The 22,559-nt window shown below is 41.9% G+C and overlaps 1 protein-coding gene across 1 annotated transcript in view; it reads right to left on the bottom strand.

The window, feature by feature from the left end:
- Window positions 1–22,559, bottom strand: part of Phlpp1 (PH domain and leucine rich repeat protein phosphatase 1) — a 224,839-nt gene that overhangs the window by 57,907 nt on the left and 144,373 nt on the right. The window contains exon 5 of the mRNA XM_052200302.1: window positions 1,304–1,450. Coding sequence (XP_052056262.1) covers window positions 1,304–1,450 — 147 coding nt within the window. The remainder of the gene's footprint in view (window positions 1–1,303; window positions 1,451–22,559) is intronic.

Raw genomic sequence — 22,559 nt, 5'->3', positions numbered from 1 at the left:
ATCTGTACCCCATTTTTTTAATAGGGTTATTTGGTTCCCTGGAGTCTAACTTCTTGAGTTCTTTGTATATATTGGATATTAGCCCTCTATCAGATGTAGGGTTGGTGAATATCCTTTCCCAATTTGATGGTTGCCGTTTTGTCCTTTTAACAGTGTCCTTTGCCTTACAGAAACTTTGTCATTTTATGAGGTCCCATTTGTCAATTCTTGATCTTAGAGCATAAGCTATTGGTGATCTGTTCAGGAAATTTTCCCCCATGCCCATGTCCTCTAGGGTCTTCCCCAGTTTCTTTTCTATTAGTTTCAGTGTGTCTGGTTTTACATGGAAGTCCTTGATCCACTTGGAGTGAAGTTTAGTACATGGAGATAAGAATGGATCAATTCACATTCTTCTGCATGCTGACCTCCAATTGAACCAGCACCAGTTGTTGAAAAGGCTATCTTTTTTCCACTGGATGTTTTTGGCTCCTTTGTCGAAGATCAAGTGACTGTAGGTGTGTGGATTCATTTCTGGATCTTCAATTCTATTCCATTGGTCCACTTGTCTGTCACTGTGCCAATACCATGCAGTTTTTAATACTATTGCTCTGTAGTATTGCTTGAAGTCAGGGATACTGATTCCCCCAGAATTTCCTTTGTTGTTGAGAATAGTTTTAGCTATCCTGGGTTTTTTGTTATTCCAGATGAATTTGAGAATTGCTTTTTCTAACTCTGTGAAGAACTGAGTTGGGATTTTGATGGGGATTGCATGGAATCTGTAGACTGCTTTTGGCAAGATGGCAATTTTAACTATATTAATCCTGGCGATCCACGAGCATGGCAGATTTTTCCATTTTCCTGGGTCTTCTTCGATTTCCTTCTTCAGAGACCTGACGTTCTTGTCATATAGATCTTTCACTTGTTTGGTTAGAGTCACACCAAGATACTTTATATTGTTTGTGGCTATTGTGAAGGGTGTCATTTCCCTAACTTCTTTCTCAGCCTGCTTATCCTTTGAGTATAGGAAGGCAACTGATTTGCCTTTTTTTTAAAACATGAATTTGTAAGACTTAAAATCCAGTAACTCAGAAAATGAAAAAGTAATCCCTCTGTTTAGATATACTCATTCATAAAGAACTTCAGTTAAATTTTTACACAACTCTGACACGAAACTCTTACCATGTGAACTCTCCACAGACCACACAGTGCCTTACTGCTAGGACTAAGGGCCACACTTCCTTGGCAAACATAATATATTAATAAATATGATGTACAACTCGCACAGAGCATTCTACCGCTAACCCTAGTGGTTTACAGTACTCACTTCTGCATGTCTCCAACGCCTGCTGGGACTTCTCGCAGGGCATTGCAGGATACATTCAGCTCTGCTAGGGTTGGAATGCTGCAGACTGCTGACGGGAAGGCTCCTAGGTGGTTATTGGAAAGGTTAAGGCTCTTCAATTTGGAGAATCTATCACAATAAAGGAGAGAGAAGAAACAAATGTCACAAATGCATAATCCTTGAGGATAATCCTGCTCGGCTCCCTGGTCAGACTGAGGTAAAACTCAGCTCTTTAAGGCTGGAGTAGCAAAGCCAGAGAGTTAGTCTGAATCCAAGGCCAGTGTTTTACCTGACAGGTAAAAGCATTCAGAAAAACTTGGTGCTGTAAAATTGGGGTGACTGAGGAGTAAATTCTACTGGACAACTTTTTTATGCAAATGGTCCCGGGAAGGAGCCCCAACAAGCAAATCTGGGAACAAGGCTTCCTGGTGGCTCCAAGTCCAAATCCTGTGCCACTCACCTCTAACCCCAATTCAGTAAAACAAGCTATCACAGCTAGTGTCCTGGACACCCAGGTTCTGCAGTGCCAGGTCCAGGAAGCAGTTCCCATCATGCCCTGCCTCAACACAGCACTTGCTGCTGCTGCCCACACACCCTACTCCAAGATCTCTTCTCAGTTCATTCCGATGATGTTTTCTTCACTGAACTAGATCTTTAAAGAGACATCGTTTTCTTTATTCTGCTTACCAGTACTCTCATATACAAGGTAAGGTGACAGGCTCTGCTATTCTCAAGGCACTGGTTTGCAAGAGATGTTATGGGGACCTCCAAAGAGGTTTCTAATTTAACCCTCTCATTAAATCCCAAGGCCAGGGCTATTTTCAGATACAAGGATTCATTCCCCTTGATGTGTGCTACTTGTACTTTCAGTATTTCACAGATCTTCAGTCTGCACTTCCTCTGAAAGCACACCTGACTGAATGCACCAAGAACCCAGACAGGCAGGAAGACTTGCTAAACTAGAAAATGACAGCCATCTTATTATTTGTACTGTATAAAATAGTTTCCATTAAACATATATTATCTAAACATTGCTTTTTACATATGGAGTTCACAGGAAGGAAGGCTACTGTTGTTTTTCAGTTTTGGAAAGGGCAAGGGAGTCCTGGAATGAGGTTATCAGATAAGCTACAGAACAGCATTAAATATGACTCACAGACAATTAAATGTTTTCTCATTAGGGATATCCCAAATATTGCATGGGACATATTCAGGCTTAAAAAACAATCATCATTTGGTGGCACTTGCTCTATCCCTTGTCCCCCTCAAATATTAACAGCGACCCCTCAGATGTCTCTCCCTGTCATTGCAGATGAAACAACTGCTCCCATTCAACCAAAGCAGTGGCCCTCTTCTACAGGCTTTCCGTGGTTACTAAGAACAGGGATAGCTTGAAATTTTGCACATTATTAGGTTGATAATTCCAGAAAGGAAATGGATCAAGATAACACAACATATAGATTTCCAGAAAGAAAACAGGATTTCAAAGTCGAAAAGTACCCAAGGGGAAAACAGAAGACCTGGCTTTCTGAGAAGTCAGTAATGCAGTGAGGAGGGGTGAAGCTCTCTCATGCAAACAGATTTAATAGAACTCTATCACTGCTGAGAATTAACAAAACAGGTGCATGCTCAGTGGGAAGGAGGCGCTTAGTAAGCGTCCCTCATTCAGTTGTATTAAAATGAATGTTAGCCATAGTATAAAGAAAAGGAAGTACAATTATTTTCTGAATCAACTCAATGACAAAGCACTAGAGCACTGTGGCAGGGGTTAAGACCACCAGAAAACACATATTTCTGGTGGTTTTAGAAACTGAGTCACTGCTCAGTAGTAAAAATACAGATATGAAGTAGCAATGGACATAATTTTATGGATGGGGGTCACGTAAACACAGGAACTAACTGTACTACAGCTTTAGAAAGGTCAAGAACCAATGGCTTAGGTAATCACAATAGTCCTTAATCCTGGAACCAAGTATCCCCTAAAGAAGAGGATAGGGGCTTACTTGCCATTAGCTAGGCTGGCCACTATAATACTAGCTGCAGGCAGATATAAACCAGTTGAAAAGGAGGGAATCCAAAGTGAGGAATTCTCCATATATAAAATACATTGGAATTTCTCACCCAAAATAATTGAAGTCATGAGTGTTATAGACTTAGGTATTGTTTAGATTTTGTCAGTATGGACCACTAGTTGGACATTCATGATTCCTCATTCCAAAATATTTGGGGGCATCAAACAATACTCAAAAAGTTTCAGATTTCTGTGTATTTCAGATTCTAGACTTTTAATTAGGGAATAGATTTTAAAAACTTAGTACAAACAAAAGGACTTTCTGTGATACTTTTGCTATATTGGATTAAACAAAATATATCACTAAAATTATTTTGATGAGTTTAAAGTTATCTAATGTGGAGAAATCTTTTCCGTATTAGGAATAAAACCACAAGATCCCCAAATTCCCCACTTAAATGATACCCCTTAGATTTCTAACTCTTAGATGTCTTGGAGTTAGTTTTCTAACAGATTCCAGCATGCAGATTCAAAACGGCCGTTAGAAAAAGAGAGGGGTGTTCACACAGGATGCACACCTCTCTGGTACCTCACAGGTACTGAATAAGCAGGGGCAGTGAGCAAAGCCTGGGAGACAGAGATCTCAATGACTTTTCTCTCACTTAGAAGGAGAGAACATCTATACCCGAGAAAGAAGAATGCTTACTGAAAATGCGGTTCATTCACACAATGAAACACTACTCAGCTATTAAGAACGAGGGCATCCTGAGTTTTTCAGGCAAATGGATGGAACAAGAAAATATCCTGAGCGAGGTAACTCAGACCTAAAAGGGCATGCCAATAGTGGTATCCACTCACTATTAAGTGGGTATTAGTCAAAAAAAAAAAAAAAAAAAAAAGAAGTAGAAAGTACAGAATACCCAAGATACAGTCTACTGAACTCAAAAAGGTCAACAAACTGAAGTGCCCAAGTGAGAATATTTATGTATTTGCAAGGCTCTGGCAGGGCCTCTCAGGAGACAGCCATATCAGGCTGCTGTCAGCAAGCAATTCTTGGCATCCACAATAGTGTTGGGGTTCGGTGACTGTATATGGGATGACTCCTAAGTGGGACAGTCTCTGGATGGCTTTTCCTTCAGTCTCTGCTCTACATTTTACATACTCTACTTGTTCCCATGAGTATTTTGTTCCCCTTCCTAGGAAGGACCAAAGCACCCACATTTTGGTCTTTCTTCTTCTTGAGATTCATGTGGTCTGTGAATTGTATCTTGGGTATTCCGAGCTTTTGGACTAATATCTACTTATCGGTGAGTGCATACCATGTGTGTTCTTTTGTGACTGGGTTACCTCACTCAGCATATTTTCCAGTTCTATCTATTTGCTTGAGAATTTCTTAAATACATCGTTTTTAAAAGCTGAGTAGTATTCCCTTATCTAAATGTACCACATTCTTCTGTATCCATTCTTCTGTTGAAGGACATCTGGGTTCTTTCCAGCTTCTGGCTATTATAAATAAGGCTGCTATGAACATAGAGGAACATGTGTCCTTGTTATATGTTGGAGAATCTTCTGAGTATATGCCCAGGGGTGGTATAGCTCTGGGTCCTCAGGTTATACTATGTACAATTTTCTGAGGAACCATCAGACTGATTTCCAGAGTGGTTTTACCAGTTTGAAATTCCACCAACAATGGAGGAGTGTTCCTTTTTCTCCACATCCTTTCCAGCATCTGCTGTCACCTGAGTTTTTGATCTTAGCCATTCTGACTGGTGTGACAATCTCAAGGTTGTTGTGCTTTGCATTTCCCTAATGACTAAGAATGTTGAACATTTCTTTAGGTGCTTCTCATCCATTTGATATTCCTCAGTTGAAAATTCTTTGTTTAGCCCTGTACCCCATTTTTTAATAGGGTTATTAGATTCTCTGGAGTCTAACTTCTTGAGTTCTTTATATATATAGGATATTGGTTCTCTTTTGGATGAAGGAGGTAAAGATCTTTTCCTAATCCGTTGATTGCTATTTTGTCCTATTGTCAGTGTCCTTTGTCTTATAGAAGCTGTGCAATTTTATGAGGTTCCCATTTGTCTATTGTTGATCTTAGAATATAAGCCACTGGTGTTCTGTTCAGGAAATTTTCCCCTGTGCACATGTGTTCAACGCTCTTCCCCACTTTCTCCTCTATAAGTTTCAGTGTATCTTGAACATTGATGCAAAAATACTCAATAAAATTTTTGCCAACCGAATCCAAGAATACATCAAAACAATCATTCACCATGATCAAGTGGGCTTCATTCCTGAGATGCAAGGATGGTTCAATATATGGAAATCCATCAATGCAATCCACTACATAAACAAACTCAAAGAAAAAAAACCATATGATCATCTCATGAGATGCTGAAAAAGCCTTTGACAAAATTCAGCATCCCTTCATGTTGAAAGTCTTGGAAAGATCAGGAATTCAAGGCCCATACCTAAACATAGTAAAAGCAATATACAGCAAACCAGTAGCCAACATCAAACTAAATGGAGAGAAACTTGAAGCAATCCCACTAAAATCAGGGATTAGACAAGGATGGGCTCTCTCTCCATATCTATTCAATATAGTACTTGAACTTCTAGCTAGAGCAATTAGACAACACAAGGAGGTCAAAGGTTTACAAATTGGAATGTAAGAAGTTAAAGTATCACTATTTGCAGATGATATGATAGTATACTTAAGTGACCCCAAAAATTCCACCAGAGTACTCCTAAAGCTGATAAACAACTTCAGCAAAGTGGCTGGATATAAAATTAACTCAAATAAAGCAGTGACCTTCCTCTACTCAAAGGATAAACAGTCTGAGAAAGAAAATGACATCCTTCACAATAGTCTCAAACAATATAAAGTATCTTGGTGTGACTCTAAGCAAACAAGTGAAAGATCTGTATGACAGGAACTTCAAATCTTTGAAGAAAAATCGAAGATCTCAGAAGATGGAAAGAACTTCCATGCTCATGGATTGGCAGGATTAATATAGTAAAAATGGCCATCTTGCTGAAAGCAATCTACAGATTCAATACAATCCTCACCAAATTCCAAATCAATTCTTCACAGAGTTAGAAAGAACAATTTGCAAGTTCATTTGGAATAACAAAAATCCCATGTTAGCTAACACTATTCTCAACAATAAACTTCTGGGGAAATCAGCATCCCTGACATGTAGCTGTACTACAGAGCAATAGTGATAAAAATTCTGTGGTACTGGTACAGTGACAGGCAGGCAGATCAATGGAATAGAATTGAAGACCTAGAAATGAACCCACACACCTATGGTCAGTTGATATTTGACAAAGGAGCTAAATCCATCCAGTGGAAAAAAGACAGCATTTTCCCCCATGCTTGGGAAAAAAGACCCAATGCTGCTGGGTCAACTGGAAGTCAGCATGCAGAGGAATGCAAATCGACCCATTCTTATCTCCTTGCAACGTTAATTTTTCCAAGCCTTACTATTTAATGATGGCTCTTAAAAAGAGCATTGCTTTCCCCTCCCCATTAGCTTCCCACCCACCAGACAGTATGGGGACTGGGGGCAGAGTGGGCCTGTTTAGAAAGGCTCGTTAGAGCAACTGCCATCTGTGTTCCCTGGAAATTGACAATTCAGTTCACAGGTTAGCAGCGATGGGTGACCCACACGCCTTACACAGGCAGGCTATAAACAAGCCAAGCTCAGCCTCCATCACTGTTAGTCAAGTCCTTTTATAGTCTTTCTAAACATCACTTGTCCTCCTGACAAATGTAGCTCAACTGACAGACCAATATAAGTGTGTCATTAACAAAGAATCTTTCACCACATGTCCTTTCGCGTGCTTGCTTTAATAACAGAACATCTTTTCTCCTATGTCTGCTTCACAAAAACGTTCCTTCGTTCGTTCACAATTCTGCCACAGCCTTTCACATGTGTCCATTTCAAAAGAACACTCCTTCACATGTTTACCTCAACAAAACACCATCCAACACAACTCAGTCTCCCAAAGAACCCTTAAGTTTCAGATTAAAGTCATTCCTAGTGTCTCTCTCTACCTAGTGGTTGTCTCTCAAAATATGCATTCTCAACTACAGCAACAGCACCACTGCCTGTCTGCTGCCAGCTTGTCTGCCTGCCTGCCTGCCTGCTGCCTGCCTGTCCCCCTGCCTGCCTACCTGTCTGCTGCCTGCCTGTCTGCCTGTCTGTTGCCTGCCTGCCTTCCCGCCCACCTGCCTGCCTATCTGCCATGCTCTCCACCATGATGGTCACGGACTATAACCCTTTAAAACCACGAGCCCCAAGTTAAGCACTTTCATCATTAAGATGCCTTGGTTGTGTGTTTAATTACATAAATAGCAAAGTAAACAAGAAAGTATTTTATACACAGCACATACAATCTCAAAGCTAAGGAAATTTAATTTAAATGGATGCTGTGGTATAAACATCTATCTCCCCCAAGTCCCTAAATCCTTATGAAATTTAGCCAATATGAGAGCTCCAACTTTAAATAGGATCAATTTCCCAAAAAGTGAGAACACAGGAGAAAGCATCCAATGTAAAGAGTAAGCTCTCACCAAACACCAAATCTACTGGCACACAGATCTTGGGTGTCCTAATCTCTGCATTTGTCAATCGCTCTGTAAGGTATTATAGTAGCATGGTCAGGACAGACTGAGATAGTAGGCATCATCCTAATTTCAGGTAGTTATTTTAAAAACAAATCAAGAACAGGACTTTTAAGTTATTTTGGTTCCCAAACTCACAGATAAAATGGCTATAAAAAAGCTGTGTCACTACTGGATACATACAGCCTTGAGTCTACCACTTTTCAACACATCACAGTTAAGAATTCAATATATGGCACATGCCTTTAATCTCAGCACTCGGGAGAGAGAGACAGGTGGATCTCTCTAAGTTCAATGCCAGCCTGGTCTACAGTGGGGAGTTCCAGGACAGCCAAGGCTACATAGAGAAAGTCTCGAAAAATTAAAAAATAATTCAATATAATTCTATCAGTATATAAGACTATCAGTCAGATTTCTTAGCCATGAGTCAGAGTGTATTATAGGAAAAACATTCACTACTCTTTCACTGATTTTCTCCTACCAAGAATGGCAACAGCAGCAAGGGGAATGCTATCTCAAATACCTTACATATTTATATAAAAAACAATTCTAGAATAGTGTTCCAAAACTACTAAAAAATATGAAGTCTGACTTCACTTTCAAAGCAAGCAGTCTACTTCAGAAAAAGAAAAGTAGCCTGTGTCCATCGGTCCCACAACAAAGCTCAGAGGGGGAAATGTATCAAATTAGCATGTACACAGAGCCTAATAAAGAATAATTTTAATCATTAAAGTGATGTCACATGATTCAGGGTTGCAGTACTACACTGAGCAGACAGCGATGGCCGCTGTGGGAGTTTAGGCCGTTGAGTTACTCCAAAGATCCAAGGCACAGCTTTGCCTTTCAGTGCTGGCACAGGGAAGTCTGGGCACTCCACAGACTCCACCCTGTCCAGAAACTAGACAACTAACTATGGTTTGCTACAAGCAACCCTTGAAGCCCCCTTTCAAACTGGGTACCATAAAAGACTCAAGTATAGCAGTGTACACTGTAGCTTGTTAGGGATGGGGCCTCACATGGCAGGTGCACAGCGAGGTCAGGGACAAGACAGGAGAAGGAAATTAGCAGTTCTACAGGTCAGGTTGATGACAGTTCCTGATCTGCACCCTTACTCTGTTAACACCACACGTGCTGAAGTAGGACAGGAGATGCCCAAAGTGCTAGACCATCAATGGTGTCATGCATTAGTGCATGCTATTAATCATTGCCTATTCCGTCTGCAGCTTCAGAGACATACTAACAAACTGCTGAGAGGAAAGCTACCCTTAAACCTGGGATTGGGAGAAGAGGGCAATCAGTGTTCCTGTCCTTTCTGCTTACAGCATGCAAATATGCTACTGTCTGTGCTGGCTAACGTTTGCCAACTTGACACTAGCTACAGTCATCAGATAGGAGGGAGCCTCAACTGAGGAAATGTCTCCCCAAGACCAGGGTATATGTAAGCTTGTAGGGCCTTTACTTAGTGATTGTGGGGGTTGGGGCCTGCCAACCAGTACTAGTGGTCCTGGGTTCTACTTCATGGAGAGCAAGCCAGTAAGCAGTGTTCTTCCACGGTCACTTCATCAGCTCCTGTCTCCAGGTTCTTGTCCTGCTTGGGGTCCTATCCTGACTTCTCTAGGTGATGAACTATGGATGTGGAAATGTAAGTCAAGTAAATCCTTTTCTCTCCAACTTGCTTTTGGTCATGGTGTCTCATCACAGCAACAGTAAACCTAACAAAGACAATGCCTGTACTTAGTTTTAAATACATTTTTAAACTAAATTTTTAGATACGTTTTCCTAATTACTCCCTTAAACTAAAGGTATTTAAATCTACAAAAGGGAAGATAGTAAGCTTCTTAAACTGATTAGAAATGTTAAAACAGAAGAGTTTGTAAAGCAGGGTAACCGCCGATCCTTTCATTCCGGTTTCCAAAAACCTAGTTAGGAGCAAATATACCCCAGAGTAAAGGAAGTGGAGCCATTTTTATCCAAGGGTTAGAAAGAAGAACAGCTAGTGTTCTATAGCATCAAAGTTGAGAGAACTGAATAAATACAAAGCAGTCAAAGCCCTGCCAGTCTTCAGACAACACCCTGCCAGTCCTCACAGACTTTTTCTTCTGGGTGTATTTGTGATGGTTATTCAACCTCTCTACCCTTAAAAACATATTCAAATTTCTGCTTGTACTAAAGTACAGAAAATAGCTATATGAATTTTTACATGTTTAGGAAATTAAGCCAAATCCTACGATGATTAATTCAGACATGATACTAGTCTTTGTTACACATATGTTTAGTACATTTGTGATGGAAGTAGCTGGTTTTAGCACTACTGCACAAGGCACTGAGCACATGGGAACCATTTGCCTTAACAGTTCTAGTGAAGTGAGCATTATGATAGCTAAGAAGAGGAAGCAACATCACCGCTTTACTCAATGAACAGAGAAAGTAAAGTCTATTCTTTTGAGCCATTATTCCCATCACCATTATTATGATTATGACTGCTATTCAGAATCCACATGCTAAGCAAGTGCTAGATTATTGAGCTATATCCCTAGTCCATTTTCCTTCATCATCATCCAACATCATCCAGTTCGTTAAAAACGATTCTATAGGTGAAATGATTTCCATTTTGGAGCAACAGCTTTTGTTTATGTGGTGGTTTCCCTACTGCAGAACATACGTATAAAACTGAAACCTTGGCTTCAATGTTCAAGTCATGACGGAGCTGTCTGATGACAGCTGCAAACGTAGCTGTGGGCTCGGTCCTCACTGCCATCTGTTCTGAAAGGCAACATCCTTCATGGGCTCCGGTGGCCTCAGTAGACAGCTGCCTGAACTGAGACCACTCACAAGCAAAGTTGCTTTTATTTGATGGCTATGGTAACATATGCTCATTTTAACATGGCAAATGCTAGAAGCATATAAAGAATGGATTATGAACTTCTACTTCTCTCCAGTTCCATCCTCTAATAGATAATTTGATTCACGTCCACATCTGGTGCATTGATGATTTATTTCAATTACAATGCTGAGGCTGTGGGGTTTTTGTTTTTTGATATATTCTTTATTTACATTTCAAATGATATCCCTTTTCCTGGATCCCCCCCCCCTTCCCAAAAGTCCCATAAGCCCTCTTCCTCCCCCTGCTCCCCAATCACCCCCATTCCCGTTTCCCTGTCCTGGTATTTCCCTACACTGCTGCACTGAGCCTTTCCAGGACCAGGGGCCACTACTTCCTTCTTCTTGGGAATCATTTGATATGTGAATTGTTTCTTGGGTATTCCGAGCTTCCATGTACTCTGTAGACTGAAGCTCATGCCCCTTGGGGCACTATCTAATTGGTAACTCGACCCTATAGCATGTCAGGTGTGACATAAACAACCTATACGCAGGTAAGGAGCAGAGTACTTTGCATGGTAGAGGCTCATGACCCCGCATGTAGAGGGAGTAATAGAAAATACCTTTTACCCCCATGGTCCTCTTGAGGCTATCTGTGCTTATTATCTGAAAAACCCACGGCTCCCAGGGCCAGCCTCTCCATCTCTAGAACACCCATCCCTCAGAAGGCGCCTGGCCTCCCAGGGCCAGCCTCTGCATCTCTAGGAATACCCATCCCTCAGAAGGCGCCTTGTCTCCCAGGGCCAGCCTCTGCATCTCTAGGAACACCCATCCCTCAGAAGGCGCCTGGCCTCCCAGGGCCAGCCTCTCCATCTCTAGGAACACCCATCCCTCAGAAGGCGCCTGGGCTCCCAGGGCCAGCCTCTGCATCTCTAGGAACACCCATCCCTCAGAAGGCGCCTGGGCTCCCAGGGCCAGCCTCTGCATCTCTAGGAACACCCATCCCTCAGAAGGCGCCTGGGCTCCCAGGGCCAGCCTCTGCATCTCTAGGAACACCCATCCCTCAGAAGGTCCTACTCATTTTCTGGCCCTCATTTGCCCTCACACCACAAAACTACTCCCCTGGAATTGAACTATCTCTTCCCAATTTCTTGGCAAAGGTTCTGTCCTTTACAAGTTCTGAGATGGCTCCACACTGATTTATGCATGGCCTGCTCCAAGAACTGAGAAGTGCACCAGCCTCAGTCCAGGACGTACCTGCTTCTCTTCTGAGGTTCAGAAGTACAAACAGCAAATGTGGCTTATAACCAGCTTCACAACATTTGCGCTAAAACAAACAGAACTGTCCTATCTGGAGTCTCAACACCAAAAATGACTCTTGGAGTAAGTAAAATACACATAACACCTTGTCATATGACTAGAAAACAGAAATAAACACATTAATATTTCACTTGGCTTAAAATTTAAATCTGCTCCTACAAAAGGATTGCTGCAGACATTCAAAACCAGGATAAGGTAAAGTAGGACCAGCTAAAGTAGGACAGCGTATTCTGCACCGGCTAGGTGAGAGGTCAGTCCCGGGACAGGCTAAGAAGCTCACAAACATTATTTTTCTGAAGTAACAAAAAGAAAAATGAAAAACACTCCATGCTGGCAATAAAGATGCTGCTGTAATGGCAAATTAAAACATTTCCTAAAAAGACAAATTTATATGTTAAACCTTCTTTAGTATTACTCAAACAGGAAAATATCTATTGATCAGATCCTAAATCTAAGACTCTACCCTAAGTTAACTATATATATATGCAAGGTAAACAATACAGCTCACAGGACTATGGCGAAGAGTATGTAGGAGGAAGTTCCTATGAGTCCAGTGAGGTGGTTCTATAGAAACGCACTCCAGGGACAGCAAAGTGGCTTTGAGGGTAAAGGACCTTGCTATACAAGCCTGGAACCGACTCTGACTCCTGGAATTCATGTAAAAGTAGAAGACAAAAAACCTACTCTCAATAGTTTCCTGTGACAGCTACATGTGAGCCATGACATACGCCCTCCCTAAGAATAATAAATTAAATGATAAATATCACTTGACATCACAAGATAGTCAATATGCGAATAAACAGTCAGTGGATTTCTAAGCATGTCATCGGATGATGATGATGATGATGATGATGATGATTACTACTACAAACTGGCAACATAAGAATTAAAAAGAGGACCAAGAAGTATGTTGCCATGTTGTAATTTAACATCTCTTAGGACACTGCTTCTATACTTTGTCCACTACCACTTTTTCTATTCTTTTCTCTCTCCTCCCTCCCTCCCCCCTCTCTTTCTTCTCCTCCTTTCCCCCTTTCTCCCCCCTCCTCTTCCTCCTCCTCACCAACCAATCTGCCCAGCAGTAGATTTAATTCTCAGTTATTCAGGAGAGGTTTCATGTCACCTACTATTACACAGGTGGAACAAGTAACAGTGTTGGAAGATTTCTGTACAAGACGGAAAACAGATCCCCATTTAATCTCTCAACAAAGAGGTAAAGTGTGTGGTTAAAAGCCCAGCTGACTCATGCAAGGACATACAAGAGCCAGAGACGCACCTCAAAGCATCACATGCGCTAAGGAATGAGAAAATGAGCATGAGCAAAAGCCACAGAGAAAGCTAAAGTCGCCGGACGGAGCAGTCTATGAAGAAAATGAGCATGAGCAAAAGCCACAGAGAAAGCTAAAGTCACCGGACGGAGCAGTCTATGAAGAAAATGAGCATGAGCAAAAGCCACAGAGAAAGCTAAAGTCGCCGGACGGAGCAGTCTATGAAGAAAATGAGCATGAGCAAAAGCCACAGAGAAAGCTAAAGTCGCCGGACGGAGCAGTCTATGAAGAAAATGAGCATGAGCAAAAGCCACAGAGAAAGCTAAAGTCGCCGGACGGAGCAGTCTATGAAAGGAGCTCCCTCTCACAGCCAGACATCTCACAGTGAAGGAAGAAAATTCCAGCACTCAAAGTTCACGAAGGATAGCTACCAAGAAAAGGCACCCAAGCACCCTTCACTGACCATGTACTGAACACACAGCCGTGTAAGGAGACAGGGATTTTACTCCCCAGGAACTTGGAATGTTTGGGGGAAGACTTGCAGCCATGTGAAGTAGAAGGTGGGAAGCTAGTGAATGCTCACGGGGTCTCTCCTCGCACTGAGGAGTATGACAGGCAGCTGGTGACTAAAGAGAGCATCACCATAGACTCCGGGCTCTATGACTGGAGATCTAACTGAAGCCTGAGATAACAGAAGAGGCCCAGTGACCCAGTAAATACCAGTGTGAGCCTAGTGTGAGTGTTTCATGAACCTTATTTTGAGAAGCACTGATTTAGAGGCTACAAACGACAGGGCATACTTCGGACATACTAAGCAGGTCGAATTCGCATAGCAAATGATTGCCTATGGTGGTAAGGGCTGCTTAATGTCTAACCACAGGGCATCTCAACAGAAAGACAGTACTATTTACCTAGAAAAACTTCAGACTAAATCAACAATATCCCAGGATAGATGATTCATATTCACCACAAACAAAACAAAACAAAACAAAACAAAACAAAACAAAACAAAACAAAACCCACACCTCCCCTGCCTGTCATCCCTCCCATGAGAAGAGAGGGTTAATCTTAGGACATAAGCAAAGCTATGCTTTCTCTAGTTGTTTTGTCTATTATTCACTGTAAGTCCAAACACCCCCAGAAAGAGAGGGTGTGTCCTGCTTTTTCACAGGCCACTGTGGATACCCTGCTGGACAAGTGTCATCATAGAAACCTCCCTTTCAAAGCTCCTTCTGAACGGCATATGGTGAACAGCATCAAAATTAGTCAGTTGGGAAACAAACAAACTCTCCTAGGAAGTTAACTTACACAAGTCCCACAAGTGCTGTGAGAACAATGGGAGTTAGATGTACGTGTGCGTGTGAGTGTGCGCGCGCGTGAGTGTGCGCGCGCGTGTGTGTGTGTGCGCGCGCGCGCGTGTGCGTGTGACATGAGAACTGCAGACAAAGAAGCTGTCTGCTCCAGCAGTGTGCTTACGCTGGCCACCAAGAAGACACATTTCACAAGGACATTACCCAGTGCCATAAAATAGAGCATCTGCTGGCATCCTTGTCACCTAGGAGACAGGCAATGAGTAGCTGATTGCCACTTAGAACAGCAAGTACTTACAAATACTGTGTAGTACTAGACTCTTATAATTTGGGTAATGCTTGGAGAATACAGCAAAGAGCTTAATAAAAAAACAGGAAAATGAAGTTGGGCAGAAGAAAAAGGGTAAATTAGAATCCACCAAAGGCTATTATTCCCCACATGTTATCTACAAGTAGGATAAATATTAAAAATCATTTTAGCTGACTCCAAGAAGTGATTCGGACAAAGTTAACACAGACTGAGAGTAATGAAAAGCTATTGCTTTCCTTTGAGTTCCTTTTTAGAAAGTGCTGAGGAAAACCAAACAGGCCCTGATTCTCAGAGCTCAGGAAGCAGAGAAGGCTGGAGAGGCGTGCGAGCCCTCAGCCATCTCAAGGAGTTCCTTTGATCCAGAGCTCAGGGGGAAATGGGAAGCCTCTGAAACACAAAGGTTCCCCAAGAGGATTCAAACCGCATCTGCAAAGCTCAGGTGTGTGCGAACTTGCAGTCGGGTAACAGCTAAGTGGAGAGGGAGCCCGTGCATGCTTCGACATCCCTGAATAGTCCGGAAGCCTCAAACCCAGTCGGGGCTGGGCAGCTCTCTCTCCCATGGCTCTCTGCACTGGCCACCTTCTTCCTTCACTGCTCACCCCACTCTTCAGTGACTACCAAGCTTCACCACACACTTCACTTGTGGAGTGTGTCCTACAAGGCTGGAGTGTCCCAACAACTGCATAGACAGTCTGGCAGATGAGCTCCAAAAACATCAGCAGGCCACTTCTTGCTACAGTTTGCTAAGAGCACTCTCACCACTAAAATGAGTTTCCAGAAATAAAAACTGTATTGCTCCTTAAACAAAGCCAAAAACTGTAAAGTGTGGCAAGCATAAATAGTCTGATAACTTCCTATTACTGAAATCTGAAGAGTGGCCCCAAGACAAGGCAGGAAATAGGGTCATTTGTTTCCAGTCCCATGGGGACCAAAAATACAGATTGGAGACTTTTCCAGAAAGAGCCTCCCACTGCAGACAGAACTGGGAGTTCTTTCTCATCTCTCCACACTTATTGTCACATAGCACCGTGGAGTGTGCGCGAAGCTTTGCTGTCTCTCCCAGCATTCCCCACTCTCTCAGTGAACACCCATTTCACATCTAATGATAACTAAGATCCCTGCTTCCTTCTCAGTTTTCCAAGTCTGAAATTCATTCCTTCCACTCAAAAGAAACTTTCACCTTGTGGTTACCAGGCTTTTTCATACCCCACCGACTCTAACATACACAGCAAAGGTTCACTAAAATTGATCGTTAGGTATCACATTATGTTGTGACCAACCAAAAGGCACCTTAAGAGGCTTACGACCTATCCCTTAAGACCTACATATGAATTCCACTGCTGAAAGCACTTTGCAAGCCTTCATCTGTAAGTCTCAGGATCACTGTCTGTTCTCCTCGGTGATGCGGAAACCAAGAACTCAATGGAAGCACACTATCCTTGGGTCTGTCCTCCTCCCTCCATTTGGCTCTAGGCTAAACATGAAAGGGAAACAGAATAAAAGCAGAGACATTCCTCCTCTATGGTCAAGAAATTTACACATAGAGTCAGTTTAGAAATGTTGTAGTGTTTATTACAGAGCTGTAAAGAGGAAGTAAGCATAGACAACGCTTATACATCAAAGAAGGAAACGAGCACAGAGAACTGGATATGACCAAATTCTACAAGACATCTTTGGAAACACACTTTCAAGGGCAGGCAGGACGAGGCAGGCCTGGCCTGGACGGCAGCGGCAGACACCGCAGGGCACCGTCTCGTGAGGAAGCGGCAAGGGAGTGGGCAGTATGTCAGAGAATGGCAGTGGGCTTCTTTGCTTTGGTCTTTTCTTTTTTTTTTTCTTTAGAAAAAAATATTACAGGGCTGGAGAGATGGCTCAGTTGTGAAGAGTACCACTGGGTGCTCTTCAAGAGGACGGAGATTCAATTCCCAGCACCCACATGGCTGCTTACAACTGTCTATAACTGTAGTTCCAGAGGATCCAATATACTCACACAGATATGCATGCAGGGGAAACACCAATGCACATAAAACAAAAAATAAAATAAAAAGAAAATCACAGTCTATTTAAGACGTGTTTTCTCTTTTTCCTACTACCAATTCTTGGTTATGAATCTCCATGTCATGTTTCCTAAGTGGTCTCATTATACAGTTTTTTTCTTCTTCAAAATCACAGTCTATTTAAAATTTATTTTCTCTTTTTCCTACTACCAATTCTTGGTTATGAATCTCCATGTCATATTTCCTAAGTGGTCTCATTATGCAGTTTTTTTTTTCTTCTTCAAACCTTCAACCAAAGAGAAATGACGAATTACCAGTTTCACTTCTTTCTACAAGTTGCCGCAAAAGCCTGTTACTCAGAAGTGCATACGAAGAACAGGAAGTGGTGACTACGGGCAGGTCCCACCGCACTCTCATGTGCTCAATGATGACGTCCTCAGTGGTCTCCCTCACAGTGGTAACCGCCTCCTCTAGGGGACCTGATCTCTACCTTTTAGGAATTGGAGCCCAAAGTGGATAGATAAAACAAACGGTAAGTAATAAGGTCAAATGTTTCCTTCTGAGAGAGAGGTACACTGCAGGTCTACAAGACAAAAAATAAAGGCAATCAAATGCACAAAAGTTAGCGTTATACAACTATTGTTATGCTTTAAAAAAAAAGTCTTTTACAAAATATTTCCTAGAATTCCGTAAAACTGCTAGGGAATAAATAATTACACTCAAACAAGAGCAACAAACAATAATAACAAAATCACTACTGAAAGAAATATTTGATGGTACACTTGTCTTTTTATGTGTGTATGGTTTTCAGTGTTATTTACAGTAAAAGTAATTCATTAATAATCATGTGAGCGTCACATCACTTATAATTCAAATTTCTAATGATATTAAACACTAAAAAAATAACAAAATAACATAAATAAATTGAAATCTTTTAATAGTAGCCAAATACTAATGGCCTCAATTCCTCCAGGAGTGGATCAAGTCTGGAAAGTGAGCATGGTTTCCAGGTGCTTGTGCCTCTGTAGAACGCACAGACACATGGGCAGTTAAAGGAGAGGGAGATGCAGAAGGACGTGGAGGTGCCCTATCTTCTCTGGCCTGGCTCCAACAGGGTAGAGCAGAGAGGTGAATGTTTTTATGAGTCAGTCAGTACCTGACTCTCTCAAGATCATGTGTGTACTTTTCAGAACATCTCCAGGCTCAATGGAGCACAGGGGGAGACTGCAGGTGGATTCAGTCCTTCCTGCTGCTGTCAACTTTTATATGGTAATTTCTGGAATGTTCTCCCCAGTTTCTGACTCTCCTGCCACAATTTCCTGGTGAACTGCAGTCCCAAAAGTCTTTCCCGGTACAAAAACATGACCATCAATCACCTATAATTATGCCCATGCTGACAAGGAACCACAAGACTCTGCCTAACTTACCTAATGTGGGAGGAGGCTCTTTGGTTTTGTAGTCCTAGGAGTTGCCTGGAATTCCTGTGTCACCGGGAGTTTAATTTGAAAACAGTAGACCTCCCAGAAGAAACAAATTTCCCAAGATTATAATGTAACGTTTCAGTAAGAGCAACTTGACTAAGCTGACCAGTGATCTTGGAGAGGATGAGAGCAAAACAAGCCATGGCTATATCAGCTTTAAACGTCATGTTCGCAAGTTGTTTTCAGGAGTGTGATCCCTTGAGTTGCTAAAAAAGGCATTCTGGTCTAGTACTATTATTCTGCTAATTGGCCATAGTAATTAACTGTTCCCTATGTTCTTATCTTTATACACACAGATTAACTCATCACCTCAGCAGCTTTTTGTAGTGGATGGTGTTAACGCAGAGACCCACAGCTGGCCAACATGCAGAGGAAGAGAGACTGTGGAGCACTCAGCTATAAGTGGGTAATCTACATCACAGTCCTAGCACTGAGGCTCAAGGACCATCATAGAATACGAGGTGGAAAGATTGCGGAGCCAAAGTGAGTGGACATCGGCAGAAAAGTACCACTTAAGATGACAGAACAGTTGCACACATGAGCTTACGGTGGCTGTGACTGCAGCAGATCTGGACATGCTAGCCCATGTCCCAGCACTGATGAGGCTGCACTAAAGCTCCAGCCCTGACTGAAGAGTTCCTGGCAATTGATGGCTGCTGCAGGACGGAGGGTTAGTGTTTTTCATTGCTATGGCCCTAGAGAAGCTATAAACGCTCCAGTAGGCTATCCTACACTATGCACATATAAGCAACATTAAGTGGACCCGGTGGCTTTTAACACAGACCACATTATAGGAAGACAATCCTAATTAAGTCTCCAAATAATAGGGGAGACAGAGTCCAAACTTGGCCGTCTCTTGTCAGCAAGTGAAGCTTCCACTACTGGCTCTGGGTTACATAAAATAGAGTCTATTTAGTTAGGGGCTAAAGGGAGCCTCATGGAAATCCCCAAACAACGCAGGCGGTTGCCAAGACAATAGGCTGCTCTCCACAACCTGAGAGCAAGGTCCCAATGCTGAGCCAACACCCGCACACCTCACTGCACAGTGGACAAGTGGAACCTACAGACTAGCGTCCTTGGTATAGGAAAGCACTCTGCAGGATATCAAAGGAAACCGTAAACACCAACCCAGCTACAAACCCTGTGACCTACAATACTTTTCTCCCTGCAAGATATGCTAGGGCAAAGGTGACACAGAGTTTGTAGGAATAACCACCACTATTGATTTGACTTAAGGCTCACTATACAAGATAGAACCCATACCCAAAACCATTGTGTGACCAAGAACCAGAAACTAGATAGCCCAGAAACCTAGAGTAAAACTGAATACTGCTAGTCTTTAAAAAATAGTGCCTGGCTAGCTTCTGGATCTCTTGGTCAGCTTGTCCCCTCTCTGCTCCCCACCTCCCATCGTGACCTGGGTTGGTCTGCTGGCTATATTGAGTCTGGACCCTTCCAGGTGCCTCTGGCTGTGGTCTCCCTCATATGCACAATAAACCCTGTCCTCAACCAAACGTAGAAGCAATCATGTCCTCACCTGTCATCAGTCTCCACCAAACCCGTCCCCTCAGACCCCTCCCCTCAGAGGCCAGGAAACCTCACAGAAGGGTGGGTGGGAAGAGTCCGGAGACGGAGGACACCAGAAGTACAAGGCCATCCAAATGAGCAAGGCTCGCATGAACGCAGACACAGGTCTGCACCAGGTCCTCTGTGCACATACTAGAGCTTTCAGTTTAGTAGACACTCCTGAGCGTGGGAATGAGTGGGTCTCCGATTCTTGTGCCTTCTTTTGGGTTTTTTTTCTTCTGTTGCTTTGCTTTGTCCAACTTTGGCCTTTTATTATACTTGTCTGTTTTATCTTATTAAATTTTGTTTTGTTATGTTTGGTTGTTAGTAGCCTGCTCTTTTCTAATGAGAGGAGGAAAAATCGTTTATGGAGTTGTAGAACTGGGAAAATGCAATCAGGATATTTTGTATGAGAAAAGAACCTATTTTTAATAAAAGGGGGGAGGGAATGGACCAGATTAGGTTAGAAAGAAAAGAGGGATGGGGGAGTTTGGAGGGGAACTAGAGGGAGGCAGTAGGATAGGTTTAGTTAAAGCACAAAGAATGCATATGTGAAATTATTAAACACCACCACCAACACCTTAAGACAAAAGTTAGTATTCTTCCTATAAAAGTAACCCCACTCTTTTACCCAGGCGAGTGCTGGCTTTGGTTTCCTGAACTAGTCTGCCAAAGAGCAAGGCAAGAGCAGGAGCAAAGACTTCCATGCCTTGCTTATGGCTGGCAGAGGTAACAAAGGCTGATCAACGACAAGTGAAACATTTTTAATAATATCTAAGTAACAAAGTAAATTTCCATACACAGAATTAAATAAGTATGATCATACATTTTCAATAATGTTCTAAAATATAGGCTTATCTATTAAATGGAATGTTTATTGTCATAGGTAATAAAGTTTAAATTATAAGCAATCGAAGTAGTATGGGCAAAGCCAGGAGAAATGAGCACACGCAAGGCACTGCTGTCTCTCAGAGTGCGCTCTGTTCCTGGGCCTTCCAAATGCTGCAGCTGCCGTGATAAAGAACTCTGCTTGCCATCCCTTTAAGGAATGGTTGTCATCCCTAAATGTGGCTCTGTGTCCTAAGGATCGTTTGGAACTAAAGAAAAACAGTAGATAATAAAGACGCCCTCTGGTTCCCTTAATTTTCCTGGAGAACAAGAGAGATGAGCATGAATGGTGTCTTCCACATAGCAGGAAGGAGGAGAGGCGTTTAACACTGAGACAGGATTGAGGCTGAGGGGCTTCTCTACAAACAGACCTTGTGAAGGCCAGGCTGTCTCTTCTGGGGTTCCTCTTGTTTTCCCACCCTTGACTCCCTTTGTTCAATCTAGTACATAAGCCCTGGGCTTTGCTCTTCTCAGCTCTTCATTTTCCTGTCAAGACTCTCATGTATGCAACAACATGGATTGGATGCCTTTCTCTTGTTATCGGGAAACCCTCGTAAGACACACAAAGTTTGACTTCCTTATTATACTCAAACTCTAGATCCTTCAATGAGCCAACCCATGAAATTTCAATAAATGGCAAGTTAAGAAAATTATTGAAAACATAAAAAAGCTAAGTGTATTAGATATCAGTAAACTATCTGAACATCAATACAGTTCTGTGCAAGTAAGCTAATACAATTAACAACCATATTGAACTAGAAAAATTAATATAAGGAGAAAAGTTAAAAGTCCATGAATATGCAAAAATCAGCACAGAACTGTCCCATTCCCATTTGTTGACTCTTCAAAAAAATTTAATTAAACATAATTTCTATTGCAAATGGCAATGGCATATTAAAACTACTTGGTTCACTTAAACGGAGATATGGTTGGCTATGTAAAGTACTGGATACTAATAAAAAAGAAAGTTGTGAATAATACAGGATTAGTTACTAGTGGCACAGAATCAGAAAAAAAACCCTATTAAAACCACTAAAAAATGGCAGATGCTTTCCTTTCCAAATGCTGACCAGGACACTGAGAAGTCCCAGTGCCCATAAAGGGAAACAGGCAGTAGAAGCCCGGGATCAATGGTTCTCCAGACAGAGCTGTGGGTAGGCCACGTCCCACATCTACAACGCTGGTGCAAACACTTACTTAAATATTCCTTGAAAACTGATAAAAAACCAAAAAACAAAAAGAAAAGGTGAATATTTCTAATTAAATGAAAATATAAGATACACTGTTCTTTAAGACAACTCTTATGTTTTATTGTATGTATAATTTCTTCCTAAAACACTGAAATCAGAATTTGTGTTAATACTAGCCTAAAATTTAATTCCTTAAGACTTAATTGAAATATGAAAATAAAACTCTTTGTTACCTCTCAAACACATTCCCATGAAGCATGCACTATGCATTTATCATAAATTTCCTATATATACAAAGAAAAATATGAAATTGAAAATATGCCATCCCAAACTCCACAAACATTAAAAGTATCCATTACTGGATGAATTGTAATCTCATGGCTGCTCTAGGTACTGAGACTAAATGACAGTTGAGTGCTCAGTCCAAAACCGGACATCTATACCACC

This window comes from Apodemus sylvaticus, chromosome 12 (assembly GCF_947179515.1).
Source record: "Apodemus sylvaticus chromosome 12, mApoSyl1.1, whole genome shotgun sequence".
Classification (NCBI taxonomy): Eukaryota; Metazoa; Chordata; class Mammalia; order Rodentia; family Muridae; genus Apodemus; species Apodemus sylvaticus.
Note: the sequence above shows the minus strand (reverse complement) of the source record. Positions and strands in the feature narration are given on the sequence as shown.